The sequence below is a fragment of the Miscanthus floridulus genome, chromosome 16 (assembly GCF_019320115.1).
Source record: "Miscanthus floridulus cultivar M001 chromosome 16, ASM1932011v1, whole genome shotgun sequence".
NCBI lineage: Eukaryota > Viridiplantae > Streptophyta > Magnoliopsida > Poales > Poaceae > Miscanthus > Miscanthus floridulus.
In genome coordinates, this window is record NC_089595.1 from 111,762,647 (window position 1) to 111,785,823 (window position 23,177).

General features: G+C 46.1%; 1 protein-coding gene across 1 annotated transcript; it reads left to right on the top strand.

Annotated features, from left to right (window-relative positions):
- Positions 1 to 5,420: 5,420 nt before the first annotated feature.
- LOC136513837 (uncharacterized) lies at positions 5,421 to 17,422 on the top strand. Its single transcript, XM_066507811.1, has 6 exons — positions 5,421 to 5,587; positions 5,694 to 6,086; positions 6,175 to 6,264; positions 6,524 to 6,583; positions 6,695 to 6,757; positions 16,159 to 17,422. The coding sequence occupies exons 2-6, from the start codon at positions 5,772 to 5,774 to the stop codon at positions 17,209 to 17,211; spliced, it is 1,581 nt and encodes a 526-aa protein (XP_066363908.1). The 5' UTR covers positions 5,421 to 5,587; positions 5,694 to 5,771; the 3' UTR covers positions 17,212 to 17,422.
- Positions 17,423 to 23,177: the final 5,755 nt, after the last annotated feature.

The following is a 23,177-nucleotide window of genomic DNA, read 5'->3' on the forward strand; positions in this document are numbered from 1 at the left end:
GGTGGGATTGGGGGTGTTTGTGGTATTTCGGAGCTTGGCGAACTAGTAGTGACACCGGACTGCCGGGACGAGTGACAGTTTTTGTTTAAAAAACAAGAAAATGAATTAAACTATTACTATTTTTAAAATATAGAAAAAAAATTATGCCAGTTTTATAAAAATTTATAATATAAAAATAAGCTCATACAGTATAGACCACTCAAACCCTTTATATATATAGCAATATAAATCGCCTTCCCATGGATGATTTCTCGAGGGTGAGAAGACAAACCTAATCATCATTACAGACACAACTGGAGACTTCCCTGCCCAACTAAGGCGACACCCGGATTTCTCGCCCTTTGACCCTCTATTAGTACTTTTATTAAAGGCTGGTGAATATAAAAATCATCTAGGGTGATAAGTTGTAACAACTATAACTATATGGTTCACCTTCTTGTGTTTCTAAAGAGCGACTTTTAAATAATATTTTTCTAAACGCTAAACGGTAAACAATCGGTCACCTGCCATTTAGCCATTATTCGAGCAAAACAGTTCATTAAACGAACCAAAGGGCTAATTAAACGGGTTAAACGGAAACAACGTACCACTGTGAAGCGTTTATACTGTGTTTAAACGGGCTAAATAGCTGTTTAGGTGAACAGTACTTTTAAAACACCAGGAGCCTAATTTATTGCCCTTTTCAATGGGCAAAAGGAGCTAATAGTTTGTATTTTTTTTTAAAAAATGGCATATAGTTTTGTTATATTGTTATAAATAATAAACTATCGAGGTAGGCGAAAGGAGGTGTAGGCATGCATGCGTTTTGGTACACCGCACGTGCCCTCATGGTAAAATTCATCGAGTTCTCACTCCTAGCTAAGAGTTGAGTGTATAACGTCTAGCATAAAAAATTGGACCTGTGAGGGTATGATCATCCTCAGGCATTGTATTAAGAAGAAGATCTTTTCACGTAGGCCCAGAAAACCCCCGAACCCCTGCCCCACCCTTACACAGCGGCACTGTCGCCCTGTGAGAACGGGCCGGTCCTTAGACCTGTGCTTTGGCGTGGGACAGACGAGGGAATTTTTTTAACCCTAGCCTGAAATTCGCTCCCATGGAGAGTTGAACCCAGGACCTGAGGAGTGCCGCCGGGACGCTCTAACCAGTTGGACTAGAGTAGATAAAATAGACAGGAATGGATGGAAATATCTTCTTCCATTTCTAATACCATAATTTCTCGTAGAAAATAAGACCGAAAGCGGGACAAAAAGTAACATAAGCAGTAGCAAAAAGATATGAGTACACGCAAACAAATAGATATGATTGGATTTGCTACTAAATAGGCGGTAACAAGGAGTATACTTAAGTCGAGATCATGCTAATGATGCTCCGGTTTCCCTAAAAAAAAAAGGCCGAGAGCATGCTCACACGTTCATGCCAATAGCTCACGGCAAAAGTAGCGAGGCCAGGAATACTACACCTAACAATAGACCAGCATTGCTGCTAGGTTGCATGCTGGTGATGTCGTCGTTTGCCCTTGCGTGTAGCAAGGATGCCGTATGTTAGTCGTACCTTCATGTTGCCAGCCAACATGACACACCCATGAAACTTAAGCATCAAGGCAGGAGAAACTTATAGCTACCACCGCCGAGCACTAGCATAGCAACAAATAATTCCACATATCATGAGCTCGTATCAGAAATAATTCAATGTGTATATGAACGAGCGACAAATAAAAGTGCACAAACAAATAGGCCACATTTGGTACACCTTCACACTATTCTAGCTCATTGATATGATACATTGAGGAGCCAGAGCACCACTATTCTAGCTCATTGATATGATACATTGAGGAGCCACAGCACCTGCTCCTATGAAGAGAGATAAAAACAACTTCTTATACAATGCAAAAGAAGATAAAACTAAAGCCATCTAAGAGTACGTTTTGTGGGGATCCAGGTTCTGCTAAAAATGTTTCAGATCTAGATTCTCTCTATAAAAGTTTTTCTGCTAAATCATAATCACTTCATAAAACCATTTAGCTAGCTCACCTAATTCTGGAAACTAAAACTAAAATTAGGAGAAACCAGATTTTGGATGTTTCTCTAGGCTAGTAAAAAATAAGAATCAGTTCCAAGTGATCCCTCCTAGACATTTCTCTCTTTGTGGCGTTCGCAGTGATTCTACTGAGAATCGAAAACATTTATTATTGCCAGATGGACCCTAAAGCTTTCACCAAATGGGTCCGAAGAAGTACCATAGCCGATGGACAAACAATGTTCAAGTCAACACAACCGTACACAAAGTTGAACTAGTAGAAGCACCACAAATAGTCCACAGACAAAGTCTAGCGGTCCACAAAATAACATAGTCACATAATCACACAAGTTTGAAATTCACCAAATACCTTGACATGGACATATTACAAGATTCTTTTTCATAGCTCACCATATTCATTCATCGCAATAAAATCACATTCCACTTCTTCCTACATTTTCAACACCTGTGTTTTTTTCACAACTCACCATAATCGTTCATCATAACGGGATCACTTTCCTTCATTTTTCGACACCTTTTCCTCCTACAATATATGAAAATTAATCAATATAATCTTGATCAAGTTTTAGCTCATTCCTCCTCTACAAATTCATTAATCAAGCAATTCCTAAAAGCTCGCGAGTATTGATGATCATTGCACATACTCGACTTCTACCACACTAAGCATGCTAAGTAATGTTAAGTTCTAGGAATTAAACAATCAACACTTCAGGCCATGATTGTGAGCATCAACGAATGCAAGCTACAAGTAAGTCATTTTCATATACTTCGTATAAGTTAGCACAAATATACATAGTGTGTAATCAAGTTCATGCAGCTTGAAAGAGTTTAGTATACATAGGTGTCTAACTTGAAGATCAACTTGCAGCGTACCTGTGAAGTCAAGTTTAGGCTCCAAGGTCTCCTCCTTGGTCGCTTCCGCTCCTACATAATCGCATAAGATGCATAAGTTATACATGATGACAAAATTGCTATGAGGAACTGTCCAAATTACTCTAATTAGACCGGATTATCATCCACCGGATCGGCTTAGGCTGGAATAAAACCGGTAGTTTCTAACATGCATAAAAGGGATTAACGTTGAAAATCAGTGTCATATATGAAAAATCATGTTTTCTTGGCGACAAGAGGGGATTTAGTAGGTTTAATGCCAATGGCATGTAAGCAATTTTGTCTAATTTTTTTAGCGGGTCCTCAAAGAAAATGCATGGTACTAAAAAATATTTGATCTGGTCGCTTAATAAACTCTCTCCCTCCTTCCCACATTCTTTCTATCCAAACCATGTATTGTTGGATTCTCGACAGAGGCATGCTTGGGAGAAGCCACAGGCTAGCATCTTGAAACTGAACACTGATAGCTCCTTTGATCCTGAAAAGAAGGACGGCGGATGGGGTTTCGTCATTCGAGACGATGGAGGTCGGGTGGTATGATCGGGAGCCGGAAGAGTCGATTTCCTGCAAGATGCTTTCCATGCTGAACTTCTGGGCTGTCTACGGCATGTTCGGCTGGTGTTGATACGATCGTATACGATCGTGGATTATTACTGCTGGCTGGTTTGGTGTGAGAGAAAAATACTATTCTGGTTGAAAATTTACGATCGTTTACAACCAAACGAACATGCTCAGGTCTGCGCAAAGCAGCCAACATGGGCATTTGGCATGTAATTCTGGAGGTGGATGTGGCCCTTGTGAAGGAAGCTTTGGAGAGTAATACTTATAGGCTGTCAACAATGGGAGGTGTCATAACCGAGCTGAAGCTGCTACGAGAAGATTTCAATTTATGTAATATAAATCTGTGTCGTCGTGAGTGTAATAGGGTAGCACATGCTCTAGCTGCTATCGGGTGTAAGTTTCCTAGTGATTGTAAAATTACTTGGGAGGAAGTACCTCACGAGGTTGAGGTCCTGGTGACCGGCGATTTAGGCGGGACCGATGAGTAATAAAAAGTCTGCAAGTCTAAAAAAAAAATACATAGTCGTTGAAAAGAAAATGGCGCTATAATAAAATTACAAAAAAACAGAAGGGGCTAGAGAACATGCAGCGCAGGGGGCCTCGTCCCCCCAATACCTGTCGTGTCGAAGTCCAGCACACCCAGATCGGAGGACACGGCCAAAAAGGAGGGAGAGGCTTTTAAGCGTGTATAGAAGTCGGTAAATATCTATGAGCTATTAAAAAAATTGGGTTTTTATAAGTGTTATTGTTTTAAACTTTTTTTCCCTTCACGTCACTTCCGTCAGATTTAGCTCTAACAGTGTCATACTGCGGGTGTGAAAAATCAAAAATACTCTCAGGTCTAAATATGCAATTAATTTTTTTGAGCATCTTAACCATCTCAAATTAAAAAACTCAAAACTAGAAAGTTGTAGATCTCGTCGAGATCTACAATATTTATATAAAAATTATCTTCAATCGATTTCGTACAAAAAATATGATTTTTCTAAGACATATTAATCATATCAAATCATATCTTTTTTTATGAAATTAAATGAAGATAATTTTTATACAAAAATTGTAGATATTATTGAGGTCTATAACTTTCTAGTTTTGAGTTTTTTCATTTAAGCTCATTAAGATGCTCAAAAATTAATTACATATTTAGACCTAGGAGTATTTTTGACTTTTTACACTCATGATTTGACACCGTTATAAATCTGACGAAAATGATGTGAAGGACAAAAAAGTTCATAGCAGTGGCACATGTAAGAACTTAAAATGACTTATGTATAACAGGAATGCTATACAATACACGTGTGTTTTAACGAAAAAACACATGGAATTTTTTCTCCCTCTCTTCCTCTCTGTTTTCAACTGTGTTCTCGGTCTCTAGCACCGTCTACCATTGCTTGCACGTTTGCTTGCTGCTGGCGGCTGCATACGTGCATGTGTGTGCATGAGCGTGAGGGAGGAAAGGTGATCTGTACGAAGAGCCAGCAAAAGGACCGCCCGTTCTATACGTGTATACGCGTGCGGCCAGAGGATTTGTCCTTTTGTCTTTACATAGAAAAAAAATTATTTTTTATAATCTGTAGATCTGTGATCTTATGATTTGTAATCTTCTAGAGGTAGAAGAAGACCGAAGGTTTCTGGATCTTAATTCTATGATGCAGAAAAAATCATATATTGAAACTACATAAACCACGTGATTACACGGTAGACAGACTCATGTATAATTACTTTTTTTTCACGGTAGACAGACTCATGTATAATTACTTTTTTTTAATGGCACACGCGTAAAAGTCTCGAGGAAAAACAGAAGAAACCGAAACTAGCTTCCCGGCCTATTCGTTGGTCGGTTTCCGGACTGGTTTGGACTGACCGGTACTGATTTGCTATAAGAAAAAACACTGTTCACTGACTGCCAACAAGCGAACAGGCTGCGATCAAACTCCGGTCACAGAGGGCCAACCCCGGAAGCGGCGGCGGGCGAAACGCGCGACGCGGCGCAGCGTAACACTAGGCCGCCGGTCCGCTCCACGGATCCTCCTCTCCCCTTCTCGCCGGAGATCCACCACCGGGGCGGCCTTTTTTCCCTTCCTCAATCAAGTCGGTGAGTAATCCCAGCTCGATTGCGTGGGTGGATTCCCTTCTCTCGACCAATCATTCAACCAGATCCAATTTCGTGCGCTGATCGGACTCTCCTTCTTCTCCGCCAGCGCTCGAGATCGACGGACGCTACTTGCAGCAATTCTTCGTTCGTTGCCGTGCGGCCGAGAAGAAAATAAGGCTCAGGCATGAGCTTTCGGGACCAGGAGAGTGGCGGGGAGGATGGGGGAAGGACGTCCTCCGCCTCCGACCTGCGGAAGCCGCTCCTGAACACCGGAAGCTGGTACCGCATGCCGCCGGCGGGTGGCATGATGGGCTCGCGCCAATCTAGCCTCATGGAGCGTCTAGGCTCCTCTGCCTTCTCCCTGCGCGACGTCGCTATCTCGGCGACGCTCTGCACGCTCATTGTCGCTCTAGGTCCCATCCAGTTCGGTTTCACCTGCGGTTACTCCTCTCCCACGCAGGACGCCATCATTGCTGACCTCGGCCTCTCCCTCTCCGAGGTGACGTTGTTTTCTCGGTTGATGCGTTGCTTCCTTGTAATGGTTACACTTGCTTCATGCTGCTTGGCCGTGTCTTTTTTCTATGCAGTTCTCACTCTTCGGATCGTTATCAAACGTAGGGGCGATGGTAGGTGCCATCTCCAGTGGGCAACTTGCAGAGTATATCGGCCGCAAGGGGGTGAGACTACCATTTTACTTTGTGTCTGCTAGACCAGATCATGGAACACAATGCAATAGAACAGACTGAATCATCGTTTAAGCGTGCGCAGTATTGGTATTAAGTACTGTAGGAGGTTAAAAAGTGGCAGCTAGTTTAAGCGTGCACAGTATCAGTATCAATTACCGTAGGAGGTTAAAAAGTGTCAGCTTAGCTTTGTTACTGGGAACCTTGAAAGATCTGCTTGTGCACTGATTGAATTCTTTGGTTGGCCTTGTAGTCTCTCATGATTGCTGCAATTCCAAACATAATTGGGTGGCTTGCGATATCATTTGCAAAAGTAAGTTTTTAGCTACAGTCGTTTTTCCATGCCCCTGCTGCTGATTTTCTTTGTTCATCAATATGATAATAATTTTTGTGTTTATTTACTTCTGATTTGGTGTATATTCAGGATTCCTCCTTGTTTATGGGCCGTCTGCTAGAAGGATTTGGAGTGGGTGTAATATCTTATACAGTATGCAGCTCTTTTCTCCTCCCTCTTAGTAAAAACAAATTACTCTACAGAAATAGTGGCATTTTCATGTTTATCGTCTTCTAACTGTTACAGATTACAGTTCTTTGGTATTTTTTAAAACAGAAAATTCTGCTTTTCATAATTCACGTCTTAAAAAGCCCATACAAACAAACAATCCCAAGCCCTGACGCATTCAAAACAAAGCAGTAAGCTCTAGTGGAAATGTAAACATACTAAGACATATAGTTTGGTATGATGAAACAAAATTAAATAACAAGTCAACTAACAAAAGTGCAAAGTTTATAGCTCTTAAATAAAAGACTACTTCCTTAGGTAACTGTCGGATACCATAAAAAGGGGTACCCAAAGCAAGAACCGAAAAAAACTGCTTAGACCTTGTAAATATCGAAGCCAACTAACAACCACGGGCCTCGGCCGATTCTACGATTCGCTCGAGGCCCCCTCGCCGCAAGGCCTCGGCGAGGTACCAACCCCCCGCCTCGGCCGAGGCCCCCTCGACCGAGGCCCCAAACCGCAAGGCCTCGGACGAGTTGCCAGTTCTCCGATTCGCCCGAGGCCCCGCGCATAGGGCCTCAGACAAAGCACCGATTCTCCGCCTCGCGCGAGGCTGGCTCGGCAACAACCTCGCCACCTCCGCCTTGACCAACTCCGCTGACAAAACGTCACGCGTCCAACCACCACCGCAACACCATCAGCACGTCGGCGCAGTACAGCGGAGTGGCCGACAGGACGGGAGACAAGACTGGGCAGGGGTTACCGGCCACTGTGCTCGGCACTGTGCCCATAACTGACGTCCGTACCACACTGTGCCACTAACTCCTGCTCCGAGAACAGCACGGCATGGGGAGCCGCGTCCGGGTAACTGTAGTCTCGGAATCAATGCCCAGGACCAATTGCTCCCTCCAAGCCTCGGCAATCCGCTTCATGGTCTCGACAGCCTCGGGATTCGCGCTCGCCGAGCCCCCCACGATGGCTCGGCCTCGGCACCGACTGAGCCTCGGCTCTTTACATCGTCGACGCACAGCGACCGGCACGTCCCCCGCTATGCCCTACGTCAAGCAGTCACTGGAGCTCCCACGTCGCACAGGATCGGGTGTGACCGGCGCGTTGCTCTAGTATATCAAGGACAGGGCCGCTCCATCGACCATACCACCGCAGTAGCAAGCTACAGGGCTCGGACACGCCATCTCCACTTACAGGATGCTGCATAGCGAACACATGAATCACCCCAGTCCCTCCTACGACTATAAAAGGGAGTGACCGGGGCCATTTCTAGACACGAACACACGCATAGACGGGTAGAAGGGTAGGCGAGATAGACAAACACACGCTCGTCCCCCTGTATCGCACACGCTTCCCTATTGCCTGAGATCAACATCTCAAGCAATCCATACCGTTTCACGTAGAGACCTAGGACTAGCTCCCTCTCTCGCCGTGCTTGTAAACCCCTACTACGAGCACCTCGGTGCAAGGAATACGAGATCGCTTTTTCAGACTAGACGTAGGGCACCTCTTGCCCGAACTAGTATAAACCTTGTATCTCTTTGCATCACCATCCGGGATTAGGGGCACGTAGTACAAATTCACTCATTGGTTGAGGACCCCCCGGTCCAAAACACCGACAGTTGGCGCACCAGGTAGGGGATATACTGCGTGTTAGCATCATCATCCCAACAAGTTCCGGATGGCAGACCCCGTGCGACCACTATGTCTCAGCACGGTGATCTGGTTCGGGAGCCTAGAGTTCATGTCTCTAGGATATGGGTACGACATGGTACTTCTCACACCCCGAGCCCCACCAACCGAGGACAACATCATAGACCCGCAACCTAGGCGCAGGCGACGCCCGAACCGCGGCTCTCGTCGCGCTCGCCAGGCACGACGCGAGCAGGACCACCCCGACACCATGCGGGCTCAGAGCAACGCGCCACGCTCCGCCGGCACCCCGTGCCCGGCTGTTGGTACAGAGTCCCTGGCTGGGGACCTGTCTAACTTAAGCCTGGGCAAGGGAAAGACGCCGATGGCGCACGACGACGCCCCGTCATCAAGCTCTGTCCCGCCACCTCCTGAGGAGTCAGCTCTGGCGGAGCGAAACCCGGCGATAGCACCATCCCCGTACCCCTTCGGGTTGATCAATGCAGCCGTCGCCTTAGCTTCCGCCTACGCTTCCGCTCATGCGGAGCCCTCAGGACGCCCTCAGGACGACAAGGATGACGGGTTCCCTGAGGTTCACAATGCCTTCATGATCTTTGGCGGGCCCTCGGCGTGCCTCATGGCGCGTCAACGAAAGAGGGAGCGCCGGGAGGTCTTCTCGGTCAAGGTGGCCACTCCCCGGTACCTCGAATGGTCTTGGGAGGCGATCACCTTTGATCGGGATGACCACCCCGATTATGTCCCAAACCCCGGGCAGTACCCACTCGTCGTCGACCCGATCGTCGGCAACACCCGGCTCACCAAGGTGCTTATGGACGGAGGCAGCGGCCTCAACATCCTCTACGTCAACACCCTGGAGCTCCTGGAGCTCAATCAGTCATGGCTCCGAGGCGGTGGTGCACCCTTCCACGGCGTCGTGCCCGGAAAGCGCACGCGACCCCTCGGGCGCATCGACTTGCCCGTCTGCTTTGGCACTCCCTCCAACTACCACAAGGAGGTCCTCACCTTCAAAGTGGTTGGGTTCAAGGGGGCCTATCACGCCATCTTGGGGCGCCCGTGCTACGCCAAGTTCATGGCGGTCCCCAACTACACCTACTTCAAGCTCAAGATACCGGGTCCCAATGGCGTCATCATTGTCGAGTCCATGTACGAGCATGCATACGACTGCGACGTCGAATGCATCGAGTACGCCGAGGCTCTCATGGAGGCCGAGACCCTCATCGTCAACCTCGACCAGCTTGGCAGCGAGGCGCCCGACACCAAGCATCGTGCCGGGACTTTCGAGCCCGCAGCGGCCGTCAAGCTCGTCCCGATCGACCCCGCTTGCCCCGACGGCTGAGCGCTGAAGGTCAGTGCCACCCTCGACAGCAAATAGGAAGACGTGCTCATCGACTTTCTTCGCGTGAACGTCGACATGTTCGTGTGGAGTCCCTCGAACATGTCGGGCATACCGAGGGAGGTCGCCGAGCACGCCTTGGACATCCGGGCTGGCTCCAGGCCGGTAAGGCAGCGCCTGCGCCGATTCGACGAGGAGAAGTGCAGGGCCATCGGCGAAGAGGTACAGAAGCTTTTGGCGGCCAGATTCATCAAGGAAGTGTTCCATCCAGAGTGGTTAGCTAATCCTGTATTAGTTAAGAAGAAAAGTGGCAGGTGGAGGATGTGTGTGGACTACACCGGTTTGAATAAAGCATGTCCGAAAGTTCCATTCCCACTACCTCGAATCGACCAAATCGTCGACTCCACTACGGGATGCGAAACCCTTTCCTTCCTTGATGCGTATTTCGGTTACCAGCAAATCAAGATGAAAGAATCCGACCAGCTCACGACTTCTTTTATTACTCCATTCAGCATGTACTGCTATGTGACTATGTCGTTCGGCCTCAGGAACGCAGGGTCCACGTACCAGCGGTGCATGACCTAGGTCTTTGGCGAGCACATCGGGCGAACTGTCGAGACCTACGTGGATGACATCGTGGTCAAGTCTAGGAAGGCCAACGATCTCGTCGGTGACTTGGAAGTAGCCTTCAAGTGCCTCAGGGAGAAGGGCATTAAGCTCAACCCCGAGAAGTGTGTCTTCGGGGTCCCCTGATGCATGCTCTTGGGATTCATAGTCTCAGAGCACGGCATCAAGGCCAACCTAGAGAAGGTCTCGGCCGTGACCAACATGGGACCAATTCGAGACCTCAAAGGAGTGTAGACGGTCATGGGATGCCTTGCGGTCCTGAGCCGCTTCATCTCGCGCCTTGGCGAAAAGGGCTTGCCTCTGTACCGCCTCTTGAGGAAATCCGAACACTTTTCTTGGACCCCCGAGGCCGAAGAAGCCCTCACCTAGCTCAAGGCACTGCTCTCCAATCCTCCCGTCTTGGTACCGCCAACTAGGGCGGAGGCCCTCTTACTCTATGTTGCCACAACAACCCAAGTGGTCAGCGCGGCCATAGTGGTCGAGAGGCGAGAAGAGGGGCATGCTCTACCCGTCCAATGACCTGTCTACTTCATCAGCGAAGAGCTCTCCGAGACCAAGACGCGCTACCCCCATGTCCAGAAGTTGGTGAAAGCTCTAGTTTGGTTTTGGTTAATTGATGAAACCCTAAGTGCTAACCTAGTTTATCAAAGTAATTATGAGATAGGTAGCACTACTCCAAGTGATGAAGCAATGGCGAAGATCATGACGATGGTGATGGCATGGTGATGATCAAATGCTTAAACTTGGAAAAGAAGAAAGAGAAAAACAAAAGACTCAAGGCAAATGTATATTTGATAGGAGCTATTTTGTTTTAGTGATCAAGACACTTAGTGAGTGTGATCACATTTAGAATTGATAGCCATACTATTAAGAGGGATAAAACTCATATCGAAATGCGGTTGACAAAGTGCCACTAGATGCTCTAACTCATTGCATATGCATTTAGGATCTAGTGGAATACTAACACCCTTGAAATTGTTTGTGAAATTATGCTAACACATGTGCACAAGGTGATACACTTGGTGGTTGGCACATTTGAGCAAGGGTGGAGAAGTTAGAAGTGAAAAGGAGTTGGTCGTGAAGACGCTGGCATCGGTCAACTGACCGGACGCTGGGTCTGAAAGCACCGGACGCTGAATGCCTGCGTCCGGTCGCGCTGACCAGGCGGTACAGTGCCTAGGGTTAACCACATGATGCTGGACTGTGTCCGGCCGAGGAGGACCGGACGCGTCCGGTCGAAGAAAAATGGCTTTTGACCCTTACTGTACTCGACCGGACGCTGGGGCTTCAGCGTCCGATCAGTTTAGCCGGAGTGTCCGGTCAGCACTTAGCCGTTGAGATCTGATGGTTTAGTTTTAACTCAAAGTGACACGTGGCAAAAATCAGTGGACCGGACGCTAAGTCCAGGGTCTGGTCAGAGCGCATTTTGCCTAGTGAAGGGGTATAACGGCTCTATTTCGTGGGGGCTTCTATTTAAGCCCCATGGCCGGCTCAAGCTCACTTCTGTTGCACATTTTTATTGACATAGCAACCTTGTGAGCTTAGCCAAAGCCCTCCCACTCATCTCCATCATTGATTCATCATCTTTGTGAGATTGGGAGAGAATTCAAGTGCATTGCTTGAGTGATTGCATTTAGATGCAGTTGGCATTCGTGTTGCGCTGTGGGTTTTGCTTGTTTCTCTTGGTGGTTGCCACCACCTAGATGGTTGGAGCAGCGGTGGAGGATCGGCATGAATTGGTGATTGTTTGTGGCCGTCTCCGGTAATTGTGAGGGGAGTTGTACCTTCCCGGCGGAGCACCGAAAGGTAACTCTAGTAAATTGCTCGTGTCATTGAGTTACCTCACTTGTGGGTCGGTTCTTGCGGTGTCTTATTGTGTGGACGAGGTTTGTGAAACATCTCTTAGCCGCCGAACCACCAAGTGTTGGTTGACACAACGGGGACGTAGCGTGTTGGCAAGCACGTGAACCTCGGGAGAAAATCGATTGTCTCTTGTCTTTGGTATTCTCCCGGTGATTGGCTATATATTCATCTTGTGATTGATTCATCCCCTACACGGCGGTATAATCACCCTACTCTTTTATTTACATTCTTGCAAACTAGTTGATACAAGCTCTTTAGTGTAATTAGAATTGAGAGCTTGCTTTATTATTTACATTCATCTAGTTGAGCTCTTTAGAGTAGCAAGATTGAGAGCTCTTAGTGAGTAGTTACATAGCAAATTTGTGTGCCTAAGTAATCATTGCAACTAGAATTGTTGGATAGGTGGTTTGCAATCCTTGTAGAGCTAGAGCAAGTTCGCATTACGCTATTTGTCATACTAATCAAATTGCTCTAGTTTATTTATAGATTTTAAATAGGCTATTCACCCCCCTCTAGCCATATTAGGACCTTTCGAGTGGTATCGGAGCCGTGGTCACCGTTTGATTAAAGGCATAACAACCTCGGTGTCAAATTATGGCTCAAGTTGTGTTCAACCATGTGGGGGTAAACCACCGTTCTTTGATGGCACAAGCTATATGATTATTGGAAGAGAAAGATAAGGGTTTGTAACACCCAAAATTCTACTACAAATTAGCAATTAAATTCTTGCCCTTTTAATACATTTTCTAGGTATTTCTAACTTAGGCCAAATAATAAATATTGTATAAATAAAATAAACTATAAGTTTAGAAACTTGTTTGTTGCATTCATGCCGAATCATATGGTTTTTGATTGAGTGTAGGGCGAGATGATTTGAAATTGAATTCAAATCTTATTTGCATTTGGCTTAAAAGTGAAAATCGAGAAAATAGATTTGGAAAAAGGAATTTATTTTGAAAAATCCATCTCATTCCCTTTTGAGCCCAATCGAAATCAGCCCAGCCCCTTCCTCCTTTCTTTTTTTTCCCGCGCTGGCCTCTCTCGGCGGCCCGTCTCGACGGCCTGCCCCGCACCAGCGCACTGGCCCGCGGCCTTTTTCCTACTGCTGCGCGTGGCCCAGCCTGCTGCCGGCCTGCCTTGTTTTCCTCCCGCACGCGCGCCGCACAGCTCGGCGGCCTAGCCAGGAGCACCGGCCTGCCCAGCCTTCATCGTCGAAGCGCCGTCCGCTCTCTCTCACTGCGCCCTGTCCCCACCCGTCAGCGTCTTCTCCCTCCTTTCCTTTCTTCTTCCTCAGCCTTCCGTTCTTCACCGCCGGCGCCTTCCTTTCTCTCCGGTCACCACCGATGGAAAGCCATCCGCGCCGTCGCCCGCTTATGGAAGGCGGCCAATCTGCTGCTTCCCTTCCCTATTTCCCCCACCGGCTGGCCTATATAACCCCGAGCAGAGCCCTGCCTCGACCTCCCATCCTCTGTCTTCGTTTTTTCGCAGCTGCCGCCGTAGGTTCCATCGCCCGCGCCTCAATCGCTGACGCCGACACGACCTAGAGCTTCGCTGTACTTCCCCGCAGCCAAAGGTACCTCCATCTCGTCAATTTGATGACCCCATGTTCGGATTCGACCTCAACCGCCGGCTTTCTCTCTCTCCAGAGCTCCGCCGTCGTCGACCAAGCTTCTAGACCCGCCCCGAACGCCAAGATCATCTCGAACGGACTCACGGTGAGCTCCTGACCATGCCCGTACCCTCCGTTCATGATTTGGTGCCCTGGAAAGCCGTACCGGCGACTCCAGTTCACGCTGGCCATGGCGCCGCCGGCTTACCCTTCTTCCCCGGTGACCCGCTGCCCTGCTCTCACCCTACGCCGTTGGATTCGCGTGGACGGTCCAGATTAGCTGGTACCGATTCGGTCCACAGCGAACCGTGGACTCGGTCCACCGTGGCTACGTCAGCGCCCATGTTAGCGCGCCCACGCCTGCGTGGTGCACCGCGCCTATCAGCAGCCGCCACGTGGCCGCCCAGTCAACAGCCGCAGTCAAGCCGAGCACTTTTGCGTTTTAGCCCCTCTGTTTTCTCAGATTCAACCCGCGGTACTCATCAGTTCAAATTAATTTCTATTCAGTCCTGTTTTTATTCAATTTAGACCCTGTACTTTTTAGATTTAATGCCCGCAGTCCTGCAACCGTGGTAATTTATATTTTTAATTGTTTTAATTCAAAAATAGGTTCAGTTTATTTACAGAATTGCCATTACAACTTATTTCATGCATAACTTTCACGTTTTAAGTCCGATTTGAGTGATTCTTTCGCTCACGTGTTCGTAGCAATGCGTAGAATAGTTTTGTAAGCTTTTCAACTTATGTTTTCACTGTTTGGTGTACTTTTCTAATGGAAGTCTATCTTGTATGCATGTAATGATTGGTATGATGCTTGATTGATGATTGGATCACGATTAGAGGGTGAGCCATTTGAGGTGACTGAGGACCCCCAGCAGGATCAGCAGTACTCCTAGGATGACTTTGAGGAAGGCAAGTGTACCAAAGGCCCCTTGTTACCTATGAATTACTATCACTTACATTCATGCATGTGTTTAAATTGAAATGCCTTTAAGGACTTTACCTAGATGATTCCTTGTACCACATATCCTTGATACCTGGGATTATCGGGTAGGCATTTTGGATAGATGCTGCAGCGCTTAACATGAAGTAATTATTAAACATGATTAAAGGCTATATGCAATGTGATAAAATAGAGCTTTTTAGCAACAGATAGGGGGCTGGAGTACGGGTTGAGTACTCTAGTGCCTCTCCATAAGGACTTAATCCTGAAGCGGCAACCTAGGAGGGACCGTACAACCCTGAGTGTCACATGGCTCTGACTTTAACCTATTAACTAGTTTGTACTAGCTCGTCTGTAGCTCTTTAGGGGTAAGAGGGTATCTTTCCTTTTTCTGTTAGGGTGTGCACCGTGCTGCGATGCCCACGTGTGCCATTCCTTTGTAGCTATGACCTGTTAGTGCAACTAGCTAAGGGTTTTATAGTGAAACTCTACCACACTTCCTGGGAAGAGGTGTAGTGGGTCTCACGAACCCCGACATTGGGAATCACAGCTCGATGGGTAAAGATGTACAATTTTTTTAGAAATAATTAACCTGTTATAACAGCCGTGCTCACGGATATGAGCGGTCTGGATCCTTCGAGATTAATGGTTACTGTGGATGATGGATGGTTGGGAATTGAGATAAAACTTGATGATGCTTTAATATCACTTGGGAATTGGGACTGTTCATTAAAGTAGTGATTCAGGATGCTAAAATTTGATCAACTAAAATTGCGAACCGCAGTCAAACAGTGTCAAGACTTTTTGAGCCTCATAGATCCCTTTGTTATACTTGCTAAGCATGGTGAGCTTACACTTGCTTTACATCCAATGAAAATCCCGGATGGGTAACAGATAATGGATATGAAGAGTTTCCGGAGGATGTCCAGGATTACTAGGGAGACGTTCACCAGTTGGAGTCCCTGTGGCAGTTGGGCTAAATATTCCGCTGTGATTGTAATAATATTGCCTTTGAGCAAACTTTGTATTTATTTTATGATGAGATATGCGATGTAATAAGTACTTTACTTTGATACTATTGCAATTTGTGATATATGTGTGTGATTGGACATCCTAGGCGCACATATATGAGTACTTGGTTTTGCTACGCAAAATTGGGTGCGACAAATTGGTATCAAAGCTATAACTGACTGTAGGACGAACAACCTAATTAGAAATGGACGTTTCTAGGATTTCATTACCTTTATTTTACTACTTTTAATTTGCTATAAAATTTATGCTTATATTCTGTTCTTTATCTATTGTCAAAAATTATTTTGTTCTAATACTCAACATTTTCGTTCTTGTAGATGGCCCGTACCAAGCAGACCCCGCGCAAGAGGACCATCCTGATGCCCACTAGGAGGACCAGGTTCACTTTGGGCAAGCGTATCCCGACACACCTGGTGGAGGCTCTGAGGACCCTAGAGGAGGAACCGTCTGTGGAGGTGTCCATGGAGGAACCTCTGGAGAACTTGCTGGAGCATCCAATGGATGAAGAAATAGAAGAGGGACCTGTGTTCGAGGAGCCCATTGAGATAGAGGAATCTGAGGAGGATCCTATGGAGGAGCAGGAACAAGGTGGCCAGGAGGGAGCTGGTGACCCCGACGATGGAGATGGCTCTGATGATTCTGATGCTGATGATGATGATGATGGAGACTGTGAAGATGGTGGTGATGATGGAGGAGACAGTGGGAATGGGGGTGATGACAGTGATGATGATCATAATGCACTATTGGCTCAGGGATGGACCGCGGAGATCCACTATGACTTGGAGGGTGATGGCTACTACCACCCCAGGCTTCTCGCACTTGTGCATCGCTACCACCCCGGAGGCACTGTTCAGTATGGGACGGAGCATTGGACCCACCCCGACTACACCGGCTTCTGGGAGACAGAAGTGTACATTCGAGAGGGGACTCGGGTGCGCTACATCCACCGCGCCACCACTGCACGCCTCACACGTGCGGCCGTCATCAGGGATGCAGCTCGACAGGCGTTGATGGTCAACCGCGACCGTCACTTCAACGACATCGCCTGGGAGGATGACCGTTATCTTCCCCGCCGTCGGAGCGGACAGTCTACGTGCAACATCGCTGCACCACTTGGAGAGGCGAACCTGAGGCTGAGGCCTACCTTGTTATGCTTGGCTGAGACCCACACTGACTTGGATCAGGCCCTGGACGAGCTCGATGTCATGGGGAGGGCCTACATGCAGCTGGCTCGTGAGCACGCTACACTGAAGCAGCAGCTAGGAGGTCCAGATGTGAAAGATTCAGGAGTACCCGCTCAGTCGCCCCCGAGGACCAGAGGAGAGTTTGGAGACCCCAGCACCAGCACCAACATCGACCCGTACCCATAGAAGAGTTTTAAAAATATGTAATAGGCACGCGTAGTTACGCGAGAGAGTATTTAGTTTCTTTCTTTTAATGGTTGGACAAGTGTTAGTTGCATGGTTGGATGTTTATCATTATGAATAATGTTTGATTTGGATCTTTGATATGATTGTGATGACTTGTGGGCATGTCCATGGTCATTTAGATAGGGTTAAGGTTTAAGGATATTATGAATAAATAGTTGGGTTTCGTTTTATCATGCTATCCATTCTGTATTATTTGGAGTAGTATGTCTTTATCAGTTCATATCTCATAATCTAGATGTCCAATGATCATAAAATTTTTATGAAGATAAGTAGACTTCAACATCTTTCTTTTGGCTCTGGAATCACCTCAATACCTATTATAAATTGTGAGATACATCTGTTGTAAGTTGAGGTTTCTGTGCTGTCAGAATTCCGGAACAGTACTGCTTGTTGTCTGTGTTCGACTAAGTAAACGTCAGAATCTGGAAAAGTGTTCTAAATGAAAGTTGTAGAGAATTTCATAAGCTTTCCAGAAAGGTAAAATACGCAATCATATGATAAACGGAGATTGAGATATGCTCGTTTTACAGCACTGCTGTTGTCCAACTCGCTGGAAAAGTTCAGAACAAAAATCTTCCTGCATACCCTACATTTATCTCTGTCTACACCTACTCTTGTTACACCAGTATCTTGTAAGAGTTATATGCTTGAACATGTGAGACTTATATGATGCATCTATAGATGGTGAACACCAGGAGGAACAACCAGGGAGGCGAGGAACTGCCACCACCACCCCCAGTCACCATGGAGCAGCTGATGATGATGCAGACCTAGTTGCTTCAGCAGATGGCCCAGAATATGCAGAACATAGGGCAAGGGAATGGGAATGCACCCCCTCATGTCAGAGATAAGAGAGGAGAGTTCCTGAAAGGATACCCACCTGTATTCAAGCACTCTGCTGACCCACTCCAAGCTGATGATTGGCTATGTGCCATTGAGAGGCAACTGGAGATTGCCCAGTGTGAAGATAAAGAGAAGGTTTTATATGCTTCGGGACAGTTGTAAGGAGCTACACTGGATTGGTGGGACTCATTCCGCTTCGGCCGTACCGAAGCTAATCCCATCACTTGGGCTGAGTTCCGCAGTGCCTTTCGCACTCACCACGTGCCTGCAGGACTGATGAAGCTGAAGGAGTTCTTGGCTCTCAAGCAGGGGAGCATGACTGTTGCTGAATATCGTGACAAGTTTATACAATTGTCACGGTATGCACCGACTGAGGTAGATGAGGATGGAAAGAGGCAGGAGCTGTTTATGGAGGGCTTGAATGATGGTCTCCAGTACCAGCTGTTGTCTCATACCTTTGCTAACTTCCAACAGCTGGTGGACAAAGCTTTAGTGATTGAGAACAAGTACCGCCAGATGGAGGACAAAAAGAGGAAATTTCAAGGACAACAATCCGGGAGCAATTCTCGCTTCTATACCAACCCTCAACAAGCTCAACCTCAGCAGCGCTATCAAGGTCAGACAGGCCCCAACCGCAACCAGCAGCAGCGTGCACAGCAGCAACAGTATAAGGCACCAGCTCAGCGCCAGCAGTAGCCCAATAACGTACTGGTGAGGAATAATGCCCCTAATGCTCCGTAGAGGAATGGTGCACCAAAAGCGCCAAATGCAGTTAATGACAACAAATGCTTCAATTGTGGAGAGCCGGGACATTACTCCAATAGATGCCCCAAGATGATGGCTAACTCACAGCAGAACTATGTTCAGGGAAAGGTGAACCACATGACTGCTGAAACAGCTCAGGAGGCACCGGATGTGGTGATCGGTACGTTTCCGGTCAACTCAAAGTCAGCTACAATACTTTTTGATTCTGGTGCTTCGCATTCCTTCATAACATATATATTCATAAAGAAGCATGGTATTCCAGTAAGTGTTATGAAGAAACACATGTTAGTAAGCTCACCTGGTGGGGTAATGAAAGCAGAGTGGATATGCTTAGCTGCTAGTCTCGGCATAAGGGGGGTAGAATTTCAAGCAAATCTTGTAGTCATAAATTCCACCGGTATCGATGTCATCTTGGGTATAGATTGGCTAAGGTTGCAGAAAGCAGTTATTAATTGTGGTAATAGTTCTGTGAATCTTATCACTTCATCTGGAGAAGAAGTGGTGTATGTGGCAACTCAGTCAGCTGCAGAAATCTGCCGGATTAATCAGTTGGAGGGCACAACCTTAGAAGATATAAGGATAGTAAATGAGTACCTAGATGTCTTCCCTGAGGAATTGCCAGGTATGCCACCTGACCGAGACATCGAGTTTATAATTGAACTTTTACCTGGAACTGCACCCATAGCTAAGAGACCCTATAGAATGGGAGTGAATGAATTAGCAGAACTTAAGAAACAATTAAGGGAATTGTTAGATAAGGGTTATGTTCAACCTAGTTCATCACCTTAGGGTGCACCAGTACTGTTTGTAGAAAAGAAGGATGGTACACAAAGGATATGCATAGACTACAGGTCACTTAATGAGGTCACAATTAAGAACAAGTACCCATTACCTAGAATTGATGACCTATTTGACCAATTAAAAGGGGCTTGTGTGTTTTCCAAGATTGACCTTTGATCTGGATACCATCAGTTGAGGATAAGACATACTGACATCCCCAAGACCACTTTTGTGACCCAATATGGACTATATGAGTTCACAGTCATGTCTTTTGGTCTGACTAATGCACCTGCTTACTTTATGTATCTGATGAACAAAGTGTTTATGGAGTACCTTGACAAGTTTGTCATCGTGTTCATTGATGACATACTAGTGTACTCTAAGAATGAAGAAGAACATGAAGGACATTTGAGGTTGGTGTTGCAGAAGCTTAGAGAACATCAGCTTTATGCCAAGCTCAGCAAATGTGAGTTCTAGCTAAAAGAAGTATCTTTCCTTGGTCACATAATCTCTAATGGAGGAGTAGCAGTAGATCCCAAGAAGGTTAGATATGTGTTGAGTTGGAAGCCACCTAAGGATGTTAGTGAGATTTGGAGTTTTCTGGGTATGGCTGGGTATTATAGGAGATTCATCGAGGGATTTTCTAAGTTAGCCAAGCCCATGACTGCTTTGTTAGAGAAGAATGCCAAATTTGTATGGACTAAGCAATGTCAGGATAGTTTTGAGGAGTTGAAGAAGAGATTGACTTCTGCCCCAGTGCTTATCTTACCTGATCTCACCAAAAGCTTCTCTATCTACTGTGATGCCTCACGGCAAGGACTAGGTGGTGTTCTTATGCAAGAAGGTAGAGTTGTTGCCTACACATCCAGACAGCTGAGAAAACATGAGTTAAATTATCCGACTCATGATCTGGAATTGGCAGCTGTGGTGCATGCTCTTAAGATTTGGAGGCACTACTTGATTGGTCATAAGTGTGAGATTTATACGGACCATAAAAGTTTGAAGTACATATTCACGCAGTCAGATCTAAATCTGAGGTAGTGTAGATGGTTAGAGTTAATCAAGGATTATGATTTGGATATCTACTATCACCCAGGAAAGGCTAATGTTGTAGCAGACGCCTTGAGTAGGAGTTATGTGAACATGGCCTATACAACATAACTACCTGAAGAGTTGTGTGAGGAGTTCAAATACCAAAATTTGGGTATTGTGGCCAACACCATGGAGTTAGAGGTAGAATCCACTCTAGAACAAGAGATTCGTAAGGGACAGCTGAATGATGAGAGGATCAAGGATATTGCAGAGCGTATAGTGATTGGTAAAGCCCCAGGATTCCACATGGATGATCAAGGGACGGTATGGTTTTGTAAAAGGATTTGTGTGCTAGAAGTAAAATCTATTAGGGAGTCTATCTTGAGGGAAGCTCATGACTCAGCCTATTCCATACACCCAGGAAGTACTAAAATGTATCTTGATCTTAAAGAGAGATACTGGTGGTATGGACTAAAGAGAGATGTAGCTGAACATGTGGCCATATGTGATACGTGCCAAAGAGTGAAAGTAGAACATCAGAGGCCAGCAGGTTTGCTACAGCCTATGAAGATACCCAAGTGGAAATGGGAAGAAGTTGGAATGGACTTTATAGTTGGATTACCCCATACACAGAGAGGATTTGACTCTATCTGGGTGATTGTCGACCGTCTGACAAAAGTGGCACATTTCATTCCGGTCAAGGTAACTTATTCGAGTGCAAAGTTAGTAGAGTTATATATGGAAAGGATTGTATGCTTACATGGTGTACCAAAGAAGATTGTTTCGAATAGGGGTACCCAGTTCACATCACATTTTTGGCAGAAATTGCATGAGTCCATGGATACGAAGTTGAACTTTAGCTCAGCTTACCATCCTCAAACAGATGGACATACCGATAGAACAAATCAGATCTTAGAAGATATGCTAAGAGCTTGTGCTCTGCAGTATGGGACAAGTTGGGATAAGAGTTTACCTTATGCCGAATTCTCCTATAATAATAGCTACCAAAAGAGTCTCAAGATGGCACCGTTTGAGGCATTGTATGGCAGGAAGTGCATAACCCCATTGTTTTGGAATCAAACGGGGGAAAGTCAAGTTTTTGGACCAGATGTTCTGCAACTGGTAGAAAAACAAGTACAAACAATAAGGTAAAACCTAAAGGTTGCACAGTCCCGACAGAAAAGCTATGCGGACACGAGAAGAAGAGATTTGGCGTTTGAAATCGGTGACTTTGTCTATCTCAGTTTCACCTATGAAAGGAGTAAAGAGATTTCATACCAAGAGAAAGTTGTCACCCAGGTATGTGGGACCATTCAAGATCATCAATAGGAGAGAAGTTGCTTACCAGCTAGAGTTACCGGAGCAGCTCTCAGGTGTTCATGATGTTTTTCATGTGTCACAACTTAAGAAATGTTTGAGAGTACCTGAGGAACAACTACCTTTGGAAGAACTGGATATCCGAGGGGATCTATCATACAAAGAATATCCAGTAAGAATCCTAGAAACAGCGGAGAGAATCACAAGGAGCAAAATAATAAGAATGTGCAAGGTTCAGTGGAACAGACACTCAGTGGATGAGGCAACTTGGGAAAGAGAGGAAGATCTGAGAACTGACTATCTCAATCTCTTTGAACCATCCAAATCTCGAGGACAAGATTCATCTTAAGGGGGGTAGGTTTGTAACACCCAAAATTCTACTACAAATTAGCAATTAAATTCTTGCCCTTTTAATACATTTTCTAGGTATTTCTAACTTAGGCCAAATAATAAATATTGTATAAATAAAATAAACTATAAGTTTAGAAACTTGTTTGTTGCATTCATGCCGAATCATATGGTTTTTGATTGAGTGTAGGGCGAGATGATTTGAAATTGAATTCAAATCTTATTTGCATTTGGCTTAAAAGTGAAAATAGAGAAAATAGATTTGGAAAAAGGAATTTATTTTGAAAAATCCATCTCATTCCCTTTTCAGCCCAATCGAAATCAGCCCAGCCCCTTCCTCCTTTCTTTTTTTCCCGCGCTGGCCTCTCTCGGTGGCCTTTCTCGGCGGCCTGCCCCGCACCAGCGCACTGGCCCACGACCTTTTTCCTGCTGCTGCGCGTGGCCCAGTGATGAGTACAGGCCCGATCTTCCGAGAGGTAGCCGATAAGTTCGATTTCGTGGAGATCTCGACATTGGTGATCCGGCTTCAAATCAGACGTGATTCGAACCCTGCAACTGTTACACCACTGCTCCGTTGGTTATCAACCAAGCACAACTTGATTGACCTCGCCAAGAAGGCTTTTCCTGCAAGCGAATCGAAGAGCACAAGCAAGAAGGTAAAACACGCAATCTGAAATTGCAAATATGAATGACGCGAATATCAATAGAGGATTCAAGAACTCGGTTCCAAAGGACTAATCGACACAGTGGAGGAGATCAAGAACAGGGGCCCTGGATCACTGTAAAAGGATTTGTCACCACAGTTACAATGAACGATTCAG

What these genes read in the sequence shown, in the direction of transcription:
- LOC136513837 (XM_066507811.1), top strand. Translation starts at nt 5,772, where the DNA reads ATGAGCTTTCGGGACCAGGAGAGTGGCGGGGAGGATGGGGGAAGGACG. An exon ending in TTGCGATATCATTTGCAAAA is followed by an intron (nt 6,584 to 6,694) that starts GTAAGTTTTTAG and finishes GTGTATATTCAG; the next exon opens with GATTCCTCCTTGTTTATGGG. An exon ending in TGGGTGTAATATCTTATACA is followed by an intron (nt 6,758 to 16,158) that starts GTATGCAGCTCT and finishes TCGTTCTTGTAG; the next exon opens with ATGGCCCGTACCAAGCAGAC.